At 36.1% G+C, this 12,854-nt stretch overlaps 1 protein-coding gene across 1 annotated transcript; it reads right to left on the bottom strand.

The window, feature by feature from the left end:
* Positions 1–623: 623 nt before the first annotated feature.
* On the bottom strand, positions 624–11,706 carry LOC127409753 (basic leucine zipper transcriptional factor ATF-like). Its single transcript, XM_051644519.1, has 3 exons — positions 11,501–11,706; positions 7,916–8,020; positions 624–1,667 (listed from the first exon to the last, which is right to left on the bottom strand). The coding sequence occupies exons 1-3, from the start codon at positions 11,564–11,566 to the stop codon at positions 1,464–1,466; spliced, it is 375 nt and encodes a 124-aa protein (XP_051500479.1). The 5' UTR covers positions 11,567–11,706; the 3' UTR covers positions 624–1,463.
* Positions 11,707–12,854: the final 1,148 nt, after the last annotated feature.

The raw sequence follows: 12,854 nt of genomic DNA, 5'->3' as shown, positions 1-12,854 counted from the left end.
AATTAGTCTCTTGTTTTGAATAGGAAACCAGATTTCCCAGATCAGTATATCGGTTCACGGTTCAGTTTTATATCGTGCCCCAGTAAAAGGGGTCTAGCAACGCCCCTACTCATGAGGACAGCCCATCCTCAATGGAACTAGAAATGTGTTGTCGCACAAATTTTTCATCCAAATATGTTCCTTATGTTTAAGGCTTTCTATGTTTAATCATGGACCCTTTTCACACACTGTGATGATGCGTTTCCATCGTATTTAGCAGCACAAATCTAGAAAACTTTTTTTTATATTTGCATTTTTTTAATTATTTAGTGTAAATGTATTAACCTGTAACAAGTTTTAAAAAACGTGTTACCACACCTGCAATGAGGCTTCTAAGCTGTTGAGTGAGTGATGGAAAATTTGACATTTTTCTTCCTTCTGACTGCTGTTATACACCACTGTCTATTTTTTTCTTCTTTTGGAAAGCTGTGAAAGTGTAATAGTGGATTTTTTCTTTTGCTGTTGGACCAAATGGGCAAGCAAAAATGATATTTAGCATGGTCTTCCATTCACCAATATACAAGTTTAACCTGCTATCGTTTACTTCTGCATTCCAAACCCAAATATGTGAAAAGGTTCTTTTATATAGTATTTATTCCAGTGTGTTTAAATACGACCTTTAACATTTCATTCTGATTACAAAATCTATCTGTAGATTTCACATAATTTTATTTACTTTTTCACAGATACAAATGTTTCCTTCCTCCACATTTGAGAAAAATACACAGCAGTTCTTGGAATAGAAATATTCAGCTGTATTTGTATGTAAAAAGAACATTTAGAATGTTTCACTAATTTAACATCTTAAATGAGTCGTATAGAAAAACATTCGCTAACAATATTTGTGAACAAGATACACAATCAACATCATTTTCTTGTTAGAACCTAGTTCAGTCATTTAATTAACATTTCACAGAAATAGAATAAAATAAATGATCATATGAATCAGACTTGGCATCTAATGAAATCTAAATTGAAAACATTCATTGTGTCATTGCCAGGCATGTTTGCAAGTAGCCTACATTGCACACTACAGTTGAAATGCTTGCATCTTACAGACATGTCATTTATACTTAAAAGATTGCATTGAGTTTTGTTCAAGGGGCAGGTATTAATTAACTTTAACACAAAAATACATATATATATATACTATAATTATATATATATATATATATATATATATATATATATATATATATATATATATATATATATATATATATATTAAAAATTATAGTCACCAAAATTCTTATATTTAGAGGTTTTTGTTTTATTTCTCTGATAGTCATTCCTCAGTAGTTCATTTTAAGACCACTGCAATGCCCGCTGATGGTTGTTTACGTGGTTTAATTATGACTCAACCAAAGGTCAGTGACTGCAGTTCATAGGCGGATTCTGCGCAGGACTCTGGCGGCCTCTACCGGTCAGAGCGGGTAGTGCGGCACGCTGATGTGCTGATGAAATGCGCCGTGGTGCGGGCTGTAGAGAAGCTCTGTGGACGAACCGCTCAGGCCCGTGCACAGCGGCTCGTGGTTGCTCAAGACCGTGGACAGATATTTGGCCTCTTCTGTGAGTCTCTTCACCTCTTTCCTGAGCACTGCGTTTTCCTTCTCCAAACTTTCACTCTCCTACAGCACAGACAGAAAACAGACAGCTGAAGCATGACATTCTGCACCACTAGCGCCACCAAACGGAATTGCAAAAATAAACATGGGCTGTTTCTCAACGCTAAGAACAAGCTACCTTAAAAGAACGTAGACCGAATCTATGCAAGTTTCGAGATGTGCTGGGAATGGTAGATACAACAGCCGCATATCTATTTTATTTCATTTTTTTTTTTTTTTTTTCCCCAGTGGTGGATGATGATGTCAAACGAGTCCACAATAAAGTGAAAGTGCATAAAAACGCACATTAGGAATAGTTCACCTCATAATATACTCACCCTCATGCCATCCCAGATGTGTATGACTTTCTTTCTTCTGCTGAACACAAATGAAGATTTTTAGAAGAATATTTCAGCTCTGTTGGTCCAATGCAAGTAAATGGGTACCAAAATTGTGAACCTCCAAAAAGCATATAAAGGCACCATAAAAGTAATCCATAAGACTCCAGTGGTTAAATCCATATCTTCAGAATTGATATGATAATGTGGGTGAGAAACAAATCAATATTTAAGTCCTTTTTTACGATCAGTCTCCACTTTCACATTCTTCTTCTTTTGTTTTTGGTGATTCACATTCTTCGTGCATATCGCCACATACTGGGCAATATTAAATCTTAAATATTGATCTTTTTCTCACCCAGACCTATGATATCACTACTGAAGATATGGATTGAACCACTGGAGTCATATGGATTACTTTTATGCTGCCTTTATGTGCTTTTTGGAATTTCAAAGTTCTGGCCACCATTCACTTACATTGTATGGACCTACAGAGCTGAAAATATCTTCTAAAAATCTTCATTTGTGTTCAGCAGAGGAAGAAAGAGAGTAATGAGGGAATTTTCATTTTTGGTTGAACTATCCCTTTAAGAAACACCTACTGTTTTCAAACAGCTTTCCTGAATACCCTGTCTTCCATTGGTCGAACAGACATAAAGCATTTTAACATAAGAAAATGTACACCCTTCAGCTTTAAGATTTTTTTACATTTTCTGAACAAACTGTGAGTGGCGTTTACCCGACCTAAACATGCTGGATTTGAGGTTATCATTCATGTCCATAATATATCATGAGTTACTCACCAAAGAGCTAGGAATTTTAAGCAATACCTAATCCTAAGTATGAGCCTGTAGCAAACACCGATAATTAAAGGTGCACTCAGTAATTTTTCCTCATTAAAAAAGTTTGACTCCTTGAGAAATTAATTGTAATTGTGAAACATATTTATAAAAATAATGACCACTCACATAAGATGATGACACCAGTCACATCAGAAACCTTGTAAAAGCTCTTTTATTCTACATGGAGAGGGTCCCCTCATGGGGGCTACCATGTTATGATCACATGACCAGCCAAATACTACTCAATTACTCTCAGGAACTGCCCTGTTATTGGACACTTTCCCTCAGGGATTTAATAAATCATAGCTGACTGTGAATAGTGAATTTCTACATTGGCCTTGGTAAAACTATTGCGTTTGAATGGTGCTGCACCCATGCATCTAAGGGTCAGTGTAAGTCCAAGACTACATACTGAGAACACCTTTAACAAACAGTACATTTCATGAGACATGCATTTTGTGTTCCGTCCTCTAGAGGTCCTCACAGCTTATGAACTTCACAGAATGAAGACAAAATAACCTAGTAATCATTGATTACACTAAATTCTATCAATTATAACTGAGATCCTTTTACATGACAGATGTCACGTAAACAACACATTCATTATAACTGATTTAGACCCCAATACCATTTTCAAATATTTATAAAACACTCTGTGAAGTCAGTTTTATTTCTTAAGCATTTTTCACAGTACATATTGTTACTAATTTACCTAAGGCTGTGCATTAAAACCTCCCAGTGAGCTAAAGAAAAAAATCCCTAAAAGAATGTTTTTGTAGATGAAGAATCCTTAGGGGGAGCCCATCCTCTTCTGCCAGACGCCTATTTAAATATATGTCCATAAGCCAAATTTTAACTTGCTAAATAATGTTTACTATAATTTGTTGGGAATAGATAAGTGTGTACATTATCTGATTATGTTTTCATGTTTACATGTTAAAAACACTGTTAACCCCACTATACAGTCTTTATTGGCCCTTGTTTCATGTTTGAGTGACGTTAATCTATAGGGGGTCATGATGGTTCCCGCACAGAGATGTCATCGGTCTGTGAGCTGCATCTCTACTAGCCGCTTCGCTGCCTTCCAGTCACTCTAGGGTAAAGCCCCTCTGACAAGCGTCATTCAGCTTTATCTGCCCACGGGCCCTTAGCGACACCTTACCAGAAATGACAGCTGAACACTCCCCTTGACGGCCCACGTTTCTCAGACAGGCCTCAACAAAAAAACAAGCCATGAGAAGGCACTACAGGAAACGTGTCATACGGAGGGAAATTTCAGCTTCCTGTTTATCAAGCATACCCGTATAGAGTGTAACCACATACTACGCTGAACACAGAAGAGTGTTGTCCTATTCACCCAGAATCTTACTTTACCATTGTATATTAATTTTAGGACACAACAAAAGTGTCTTTATTCAGTTGGAGTTTTACAAACTACAACAGCAGAGCAGATTATGAGCTTAATCCATATCTTTAAAGGGCCAGTTCACCCAAAAATGAAAATTCTGTCATCATTTACTCAGTGGAACACAAACCGAGAAATTCTGAAGAATGTAGCGGTCGCTTTTTTCCATGCACTTACAATGAATGGGGACTGGAGCGTTATAGTTTCAAAAGGACCATAAAAGTGATCCATATGTTGCTGAAGTCATACGATAATTTTGACTGAAGAACAGACCCAAATTTAAATGAAGTCATAATGCACTTAGCTAATATAGTGCATAATATAGCTAATATAATGCATTCATTGTAATTGCACGATTTGCGGTTCCTGGTAAGTTGTATATGTGTTGGGGAAGCATCTCCCACTTTGTGTTTAACCGATTGAGTTCAGGGAAACTCAGATGAGGTCAGTGCGTGTGTGTTATCTAGGGCTGCAACTAACGATTATTTTGATAATCGATTAATCTAACGATTATTCGACTATTCGGCGATTATTGCAATGATTAATAATTAGCTCTTAACCGATTATTCAGCTTGTGCCCGACTTAAAAGGTTGCATTATAAGTGCTTACTAACAATAAAGAGGACAATATCATCTTTTACAAATATCTCTAAATGGCATTCACTGAATTAAAGGAAAAAATGCTTTTTATTAAGTTTAATTCAGTAAAGAAATTCACTGCAAAATATCCTATTGTTTTCAAGTGTATTTGTCTTGTTTTCCATTTAAAATGGTCTAAAAATCCTTAAAACAAGATACATTTACTTGAGAAGCAACATATAAGATATTTAGACATTGCTTTAAGAGAATGTCTCTTAAATATCAGTGTATTTTGTATATAAGTGTATTTTTCACTTGGTTATACTTCTGCGAGTGCAGTAAAGACCAAATATTCTTATATTCATGATCTGTTCTCTAAAAGCAAGTCTAAATATTTTATATGCTGCTTCTCAGGTGAATGCATCTTTTTTAAAGGATTTTTAGATATTTTTAAATATTTGTATTTTTAATATTATATTCAACATTCTCAGATATTTTTATTTTCTTCTGCAGTATAACTGCCAAAGTAAATGTATGTTGTTTTTAAGGAGTTTTAGATATTTATATTGGAAAACAAGCCAAAACTAAAACAAATAAAAAAAAGTATTTTGTTGCAGTGTATAATGGGGCGAAGACTACCCTCTCTCACCTTTCTGTTCACTTCAATCCATCTTTAACTCACAAAAAAACAAACTCTCTCTGATTAATAAAGCTGCGTATTGCCAATTTTCTTCACGATAAGAAACACACAGTGACATATATTATGATTCAATTAGTCGTGAGCCATCACGTTATAATCTAGCTGCAGCAAGACGAGCATCCCCACGACAGAGTGTGCATCAGCCGGGTGCAGTTTCAATCTCTCCCCATTAGATCAGGACATTCGCACAACTCATAGAAGAGGCGCTGACCGCACAGAGAAATGCTAGTTTCGGAATTTGTATTTATTTACATGATCTGCTTCCGTATTATTTGAACTTTAATAAAGCTATAACGCATTAAATATAACTGTATTAAATATGTAATGCCGGGATGTTTCCTTAGTTTTGCTTCAGCAGAGCGGCAGCTCCAGCTCCGTTAGAATTCCCTCATACTTTGCGATCTTCATCACCTGAAGCTGTTTGGAAAGTTTAGAGTGGATCTGGACTGTGAGCTGTGTTTTCTTCCTCTCCTCAGTCAGGCGTGAACTGCAGTGCTGCTCTCGTGCATCATCATTAGAGTTTCATATGATCTCATGTTATGTTAAATGACTATTCGACAACGAAAATGTATTGTCGATAACATCGGCTAATCGTTTCAGCCCTATTGTTATCAGATAAAAAATGCTCAGAACTGCAGCATGGGACTGTCTGGAGGGACAACAGGTCATCTAGCTAATCAAACCTCAACCTAAAATCCGTTCTCTCTCTCTATAAATCTAACTACACCTCATTCCCAAGCACAATAAAACCTCACCCTTATTTATAGCCTATTAAAGCTTTTGTGATTTGACATTGTTTTTAAGTGTATAAAGGAGTAGCTCAATGATAAATGAAGACAGAAATGTCTTTAAAAACAATCAGTTATATCTCAGAGGATCTACTCTTTTAGCAAAAATGTTCATTATGTAATTGATGTAAAGTCACATGTAACTGCACTGGGCCCACAGTCTGTTCTATTGAGACTTTCAAACACTAATGATCAGGTATGCCGAGGAGCAAAACCTTCAGAAGCAGTGAAAAGACATGAGTAATAACAAAGGGAAACACCCATATAACACAGACACACAGATGCTGAATGAAAGTGATGGAGGGTTTTGGCTTTGAGTAAGGGCCAGATGCAATCAAACGGTTTGGTGACTGTTAGACAGGCGTGTGCTTGAATTCAGAACTGGCAAATGAACATTTTAACACACAACAAATGCATGAAATAAAATGTACTGAACATGCAGAATGCACAAAATCAGATTTCTCTAAGCATACATGCAAAAATGAGGGCTGTTGTTGTCTTGATAAAATACCAAGAATTTAAGAGGTGCACGGCCGCTCTATTCAGCTGAGCATTTCACCCACGCAAAGTAATTAATGCCAGAATCTGAAGCAAACAAGACAAGAGCCCACAACAAGTGTGAAACACGACAGAAGCCGTGACGCATCACCACATGGTCAGTAAAGCTTCATGTAAATACAGTCAGAGCAGATCAGCATCAACGCCTGTAACACAGCTGGACATACTGATGCTAAACGCTTTTGTCTTTTAGTGTTTGTTTTACTTTTGGGGTTGGTTGCTTTTTCTAACAGGGATTCTTTGGCTGCCCAAACCTTAAAACTCTCTCCTATTCATGGCGGTGTCTAAGGGGGGGGGGGGGGGGGGTTAGGGGGGCTAGATTTGCCTCGAGGTCCACCAGAACTTTCTGATGCCAACGCATAACTGATATCTAAACGATCAAGGGGCATTTCACCCCCTCGACTGATGGTGAAATGATCAGCATTACCCCCTGTTAACTTACAAAAATCTGTGTTACAGTGAGTCACTTACAATGGAAGTGAATGGGGCCAATCCGTAAACATTAAAATACTATTTCAACTGTATGCGCCTTTACATGATTTAAAAGTTGTAAAGTTGTAGTCTATTTTACAACTTTGTTGCCATGACGATGAAATGTCAACAAACCCTAAAATGACTAATGATTTAAGCAACTTTAAAACTCAAATAATACATGAGTTTTAACAGAAGAATTAATATAAGTGTTTTTATAAAACTATAAGCTTCACATTTCTGTCTTTAAACTCTCCAAAAATTGGCCCCATTAACTACCATTGTAAGTGCCTCACCGTAACCTCGATTTCTGCTTTTTTTTAAAAGAAAAAGAGGGGCGAGTCAAAATAAATTTTTGTGGTAATCAACATTATGCCACAAATGCTGTCGGTTGAGCTTAACTTGTATTGAACCTGGAATATTCCTTTAAGTCACTATTTGCATGGAAAACTTAACTAAATGCAGAAAGTTCATGGAAGTCGTTTGTTTTGTTGAAGAATCACTATTCACAGAACTTTATTTTAACTAGTATGGAACTAAATCTCAGATGTGTATCAGGTCAGTTTAGGGATGGAATTTGAAAGCTCTCACCAGGTGCAGGCTGTCTGCTCTCTGAGTTTGTCGCATTCGGCTCTTCTGCGCCGCAATTCGGTTCTTCTCTCTCCTCATCACCTTCCTTACGTCATCCGTTGAACCCTGAAAATCAGTGCAAAAGAGACGAGTTCACATGTATGTCAGCAAGAAAATACACAACTTTAAAATCAACATAAAACAGCATTTGCAAACCCTTTTACTGCCCTAATGACGGATTTCAAAATGAAACATTATATTCAACGAGAACTTTTTGGGAATTGATTGAATGATGAAAAAAAGGGCATTCCATGCCAGAATCGTGCCAGACTTTAAGCGAGTTTGCAGTTAATTATGGATGACTAAAACACGCTAGCACCTACTTTTGACAAGGTTTTTGAATGGTAAGTTAAAAAAAAAAAAAAGGAGCACTAATTGTATACAATAAGTATTAAAGATATAGTTTTGAACATAAAGGTGGAACATGTATTAAAGGTGTAGTTTAACATGCATTAAAGCTCTGTAGGTCCATACAATGCAAGTGAATGATGGCAAGAACATTTAAGGTCCAAAATGCACGTAAAGTCAGCATAAAATTAATCCATAAGACTCAAGTGGTTCAGTCCATGTCTTCAGAAGCGATATGACAGGTGTGGGTGAGAAACAGATCAATATTTAAGTCCTTTTTTACTATAAATTCTCCTTCCTGCTCAGTAGGTGGCGATATGCACGAAGCCAAAAACAAAAGAAGAAAAATGTGAAAGTGAAGATTTATAGTAAAAAAGAACTTAAATATTGATCTGCTTCTCAGTCACACCTATCATATCGCTTCTGACGATATGGATTTAATCACTGGAGTCTTATGGATTACTTTTATGCTGCCTTCATGTGATTTTGGAGCTTCAAAATGTTGGTACCCATTCACTTGCATTTTGAGGACCTACAGAGCTGAAATATTTTGTGGTATAATGTTGATTGCCACAGAACTAAAATTTTTTACTCGGCACGCTTTTATATAAAAAAAGTAAAAATTACGGGTACATTAAGGCACTTATAATGGAAGTGAATGGAACCAGTCCATAAACACTAAAATACACACCGTTTCAAAAGTATAGTCACAAGACAAAAACGTTATACATGTTAGCATCATTTTAGTATGATAAAATCGCTTACTAACCTCATCTGGGTAAAGTTATATCATATATAACGACTTCGTTGGCTTCATAATGACGACGTAGCGTCGGTATACCCTGTAATCCCGGCATTGGATATAACAACACAGATACGGTTAGTAAGCAGTTTTATCACACTAAAATCATGTTAACAGATATAATGTTTACATCATGTGGCTATACTTTTGAAACTATGTGTATTTTAGCATTTATGGACTGGCCCCATTCACTTCCGTTGTGAGTGCCTTAATGTAATCGCTACTTTGGCTTTTTTATATAAATAAGGGACGAGTTTAAATAATTTCTTTGTATTAATCAACATTATGCCACAAATGCTGTCGATTGAGCTGAACTTGTATTCAACCCAGAATTTTTTTTCTAAGTAGGTCAATGTTGATTTCATCTTGACTTTAAGACATGAAGGGTCCCACCATGTAACTTTTAAATCAGCATGACCAAGGATCACTTTTTCTCCTACAGAGCTGATTTTTTTCTTTTTTCTGGTAGTTTTAAAAACAACCCCTTGGTTGAAAGGCACCACTTACAGGTAGTCAAAGGTGTGACATTTTCAAAGATAGAGGCCAATCTTTTCCCACAACACCATGACGTTCTTTACTGAACCCACAAGAATCAGACTGACTTTTTCCACATGACAAATTCCCCACAACAACAGACCCTTCAAATGTGTGTTTGCTGATGTTAAATGGTTTTTGTTGTCATATAGCCACATACTGTATGTTCTTGAGTTTATAGCTAAGCTGCATTCCTCTCTATTTCCCCCTGTTTACCTCTTTTCATAAAATTTGTTCATTGGGTAGATCAGACCAATTTTCAAATGTTGTAAGCTACGCTGCTTCAGTGGTTTAAAAATGTAATTGCAGTTACTGACAGCTGATTGCAAGGTGTCCAAGCAGAGTAACCACAAGAAACTTGTTTTAGTGAAATGTTTTGCTTGAAGAGTGTGCTTGTGCTATCTTTATTTTGTCAAAATACTCTTTGGGGCCGCTGTCTTTTGCATGTATGAAGGAAGCATGCATGTAAAAATAATAAACCAGGTTTTACAGGTTAAGGATGTCCTCTCATTGATAAATGTCTCTAGTCCAGTGAGGTTGGAGAGGATGTGGAGACCGTTGCAGTCAGATCACCCTCGACTCATTTGTGCCATCTTAACGGCAGTTTCACAATCACTAACATTCTGACAAACTCTCATGCTCATTAGAGTCACTGCACTGTAGATTATTATTTTTACAAATGTTGAAATATAGCATTTCAGGGTACCAGCAGCATGAGTATAGTTCGATCTAAGGGGTTAAAATCACCAACTGCTTCTTGACTTAAACTCAACAGCACCTCTGATGCCTGCATGAATCATACTTTTTTACACACACACATGCACATGTGCAAATATACATCAATACATGCACAAACACTCACCCACCCATTCATGATTAATTATATAGACAGCATTTGAAATGCCTGTGTGATCAACAGTAAAATAAGTGGAATGAACCAGCCTGCCACTAAAGTTTTGCAAGTTCACTGATTATGATTATGTGCATATTGCATCACTTTCAGATGTTTCAATGTAGAATAAAAGCTAATTTTAAGAAGTTGCAAAATATTATCACTTTCATCAGATAATAATTTATTTATAGTAATTGGTCATGATTTATACATAAGATTTATAGTAATGTATCAATATTTCCTGATAGTAGTCATCATCGTTATTATTAAATAAGGTTTTAAATGCATTTCCAGAAAGGGTCTGGTTTTGCCTATATTTTGGTGACCAAATGTCCCTTCAAGGATAGTAAAACATGAAATCACCTACAGTACATTGTGGAGGAAAACAGTTTAATAAACATTAAAGATAGACCAATAATCGGTTCGACCGATATTTTAAACCGCTATTTACACTTTTCCACATAATCGGTTATCGTTTCTTTAATATCAGGTTTCACTATATAAAGTTAGACACAAAAGACTTGGAACTTTTTTTAGTTAATTAGCAGAGGGGATTTGAACAAGTGTATATTGCAACTTAAACTACTTTAATTCTTTGTAGACTGTGCACAATATTTATTTTGTAAAGTACACTATTCACCTTCAGAGGATAGCGATAAATTATTAAGTTGTTATTTGGTTAAAAAAGTAGATAAGTAGACTTAAACTGTATATATATATATATATAAAAAAAATACAAAAAAATCAGTTTTGTATCGGTCATTATAAACATATGTAATAATGTAAAAAAAAAAAAAAAAAAGGTTTGTTTGAAGGTTAGGTTTAGGTGTAGGGAATAAAATTATCATTAGCTCTGTAAAAAAACAGTAAAAGTCAACGAAAAGTCCCCTTCATGATATAAAAACGTGTTTGTGTTTACAGGGAGTATTGAGGAAAAAGCTGCAACTGGTGCTGGTTGAGTCTCTCTTACCTGTTTATTGCCCGGTGATGGGGATTTGGTGTAGCTGGTATCGTTATTGTCAGAGCCCTGTGCCATGCCACTTCAATCCCTATGAAACCTCTGACCTCCTTCAGCGTCTGTCTCTGTCTTTCTGTCTGTCTTTCAATCTGTTTCTCTGTCTGTCTGTCTCAGAGTATGTAAGACTGCATGTGCTCAGCAGAGAGAACTGAACTTATCACGGTCCACTGACGAATGAGTAGATACTGCAGCTCTAGCACTCTTTCTTTCTCTATCTCTCTCTTTCTCTCTCTCTCTCTCTCTCTCTCTCTCTCTTTCACACAGCCTAATTAGCGATGTGTGATGTGGTCTTAGATAGAAACCTCTACAGCACTAGACTGGAAGTCACATGGTTCCTGGAAACTTTGCATTAAGATAATTCACAGTAGAGCCGACGAACCCTCAGAATGAGGACAGACGGACAGGTCACCACTTAATATTTTCTCCAAATGTACATTGCCGCAAAGAAGTATTTGGACACTTATGAATGTATTGCATTAGATGACAGAATATCAAAGCAAATGGTATTTATTTTAATGAAAGATTGCATAAGCACGGTTTTCAAGCAAAACATTTCACAAAAAGATATTTGTTAGATTTTAAATGATAAAACCTTAGATAAACTGTCCAAAATCAAGATATAAAGTGTTTGGACACTTTCTGGTTATCAAATGTTAGTGGATCATGGTCACACAGTAGTTAATGTGCCTACTCAGTAACACTTTACAATAAGTTTCCATTCGTTTACAGTAGCTAATGCATTAGGTATCATGAACTAACAATGAACAATATATATTTTACAGCATTTATTAATCTTTGTTTTAACAACTGTTCATTGTTGGTTCATGTTAGTTCATTCATAGTGCATTAACTAATGTTAACATATACAACTTTTACAACACATGTGTTACTGTGTATTGAATTGAAATAAACATTAACCAAGATTAGTAAATGCTGTAAAAGTCTTGCTCACTGTCAGTTAATGTTAACTAATGTTAACAAATGGAACCTTATTGTAAAGTGTTACTGATTACTCTGCTAGGACACCTGAGTGAACGTTAGGGGAACTGATTTCACACTAAAACTCAGCCTTGAGACCAACTGGTTAAAAAACATCACAAAAATGACTTTTGTTTATCTAATAGCTCATTAGTTCACTGGTTCATATAGTCCTGGAGCACATTGAAGTAAACATATTTGGCATGCAATCCATAATGAAGGGGCTCGAGCACAGGACTGAGATCCCCCTGCTGTGGACTATCTGACTAAAGGACTAGAGCAAGAAATCGAAAGACAGTTTTTGAAATAATTGGTATAGGTGTTATGA

This window comes from Myxocyprinus asiaticus, chromosome 19 (genome assembly GCF_019703515.2).
Source record: "Myxocyprinus asiaticus isolate MX2 ecotype Aquarium Trade chromosome 19, UBuf_Myxa_2, whole genome shotgun sequence".
NCBI lineage: Eukaryota > Metazoa > Chordata > Actinopteri > Cypriniformes > Catostomidae > Myxocyprinus > Myxocyprinus asiaticus.
Note: the sequence above shows the minus strand (reverse complement) of the source record. Positions and strands in the feature narration are given on the sequence as shown.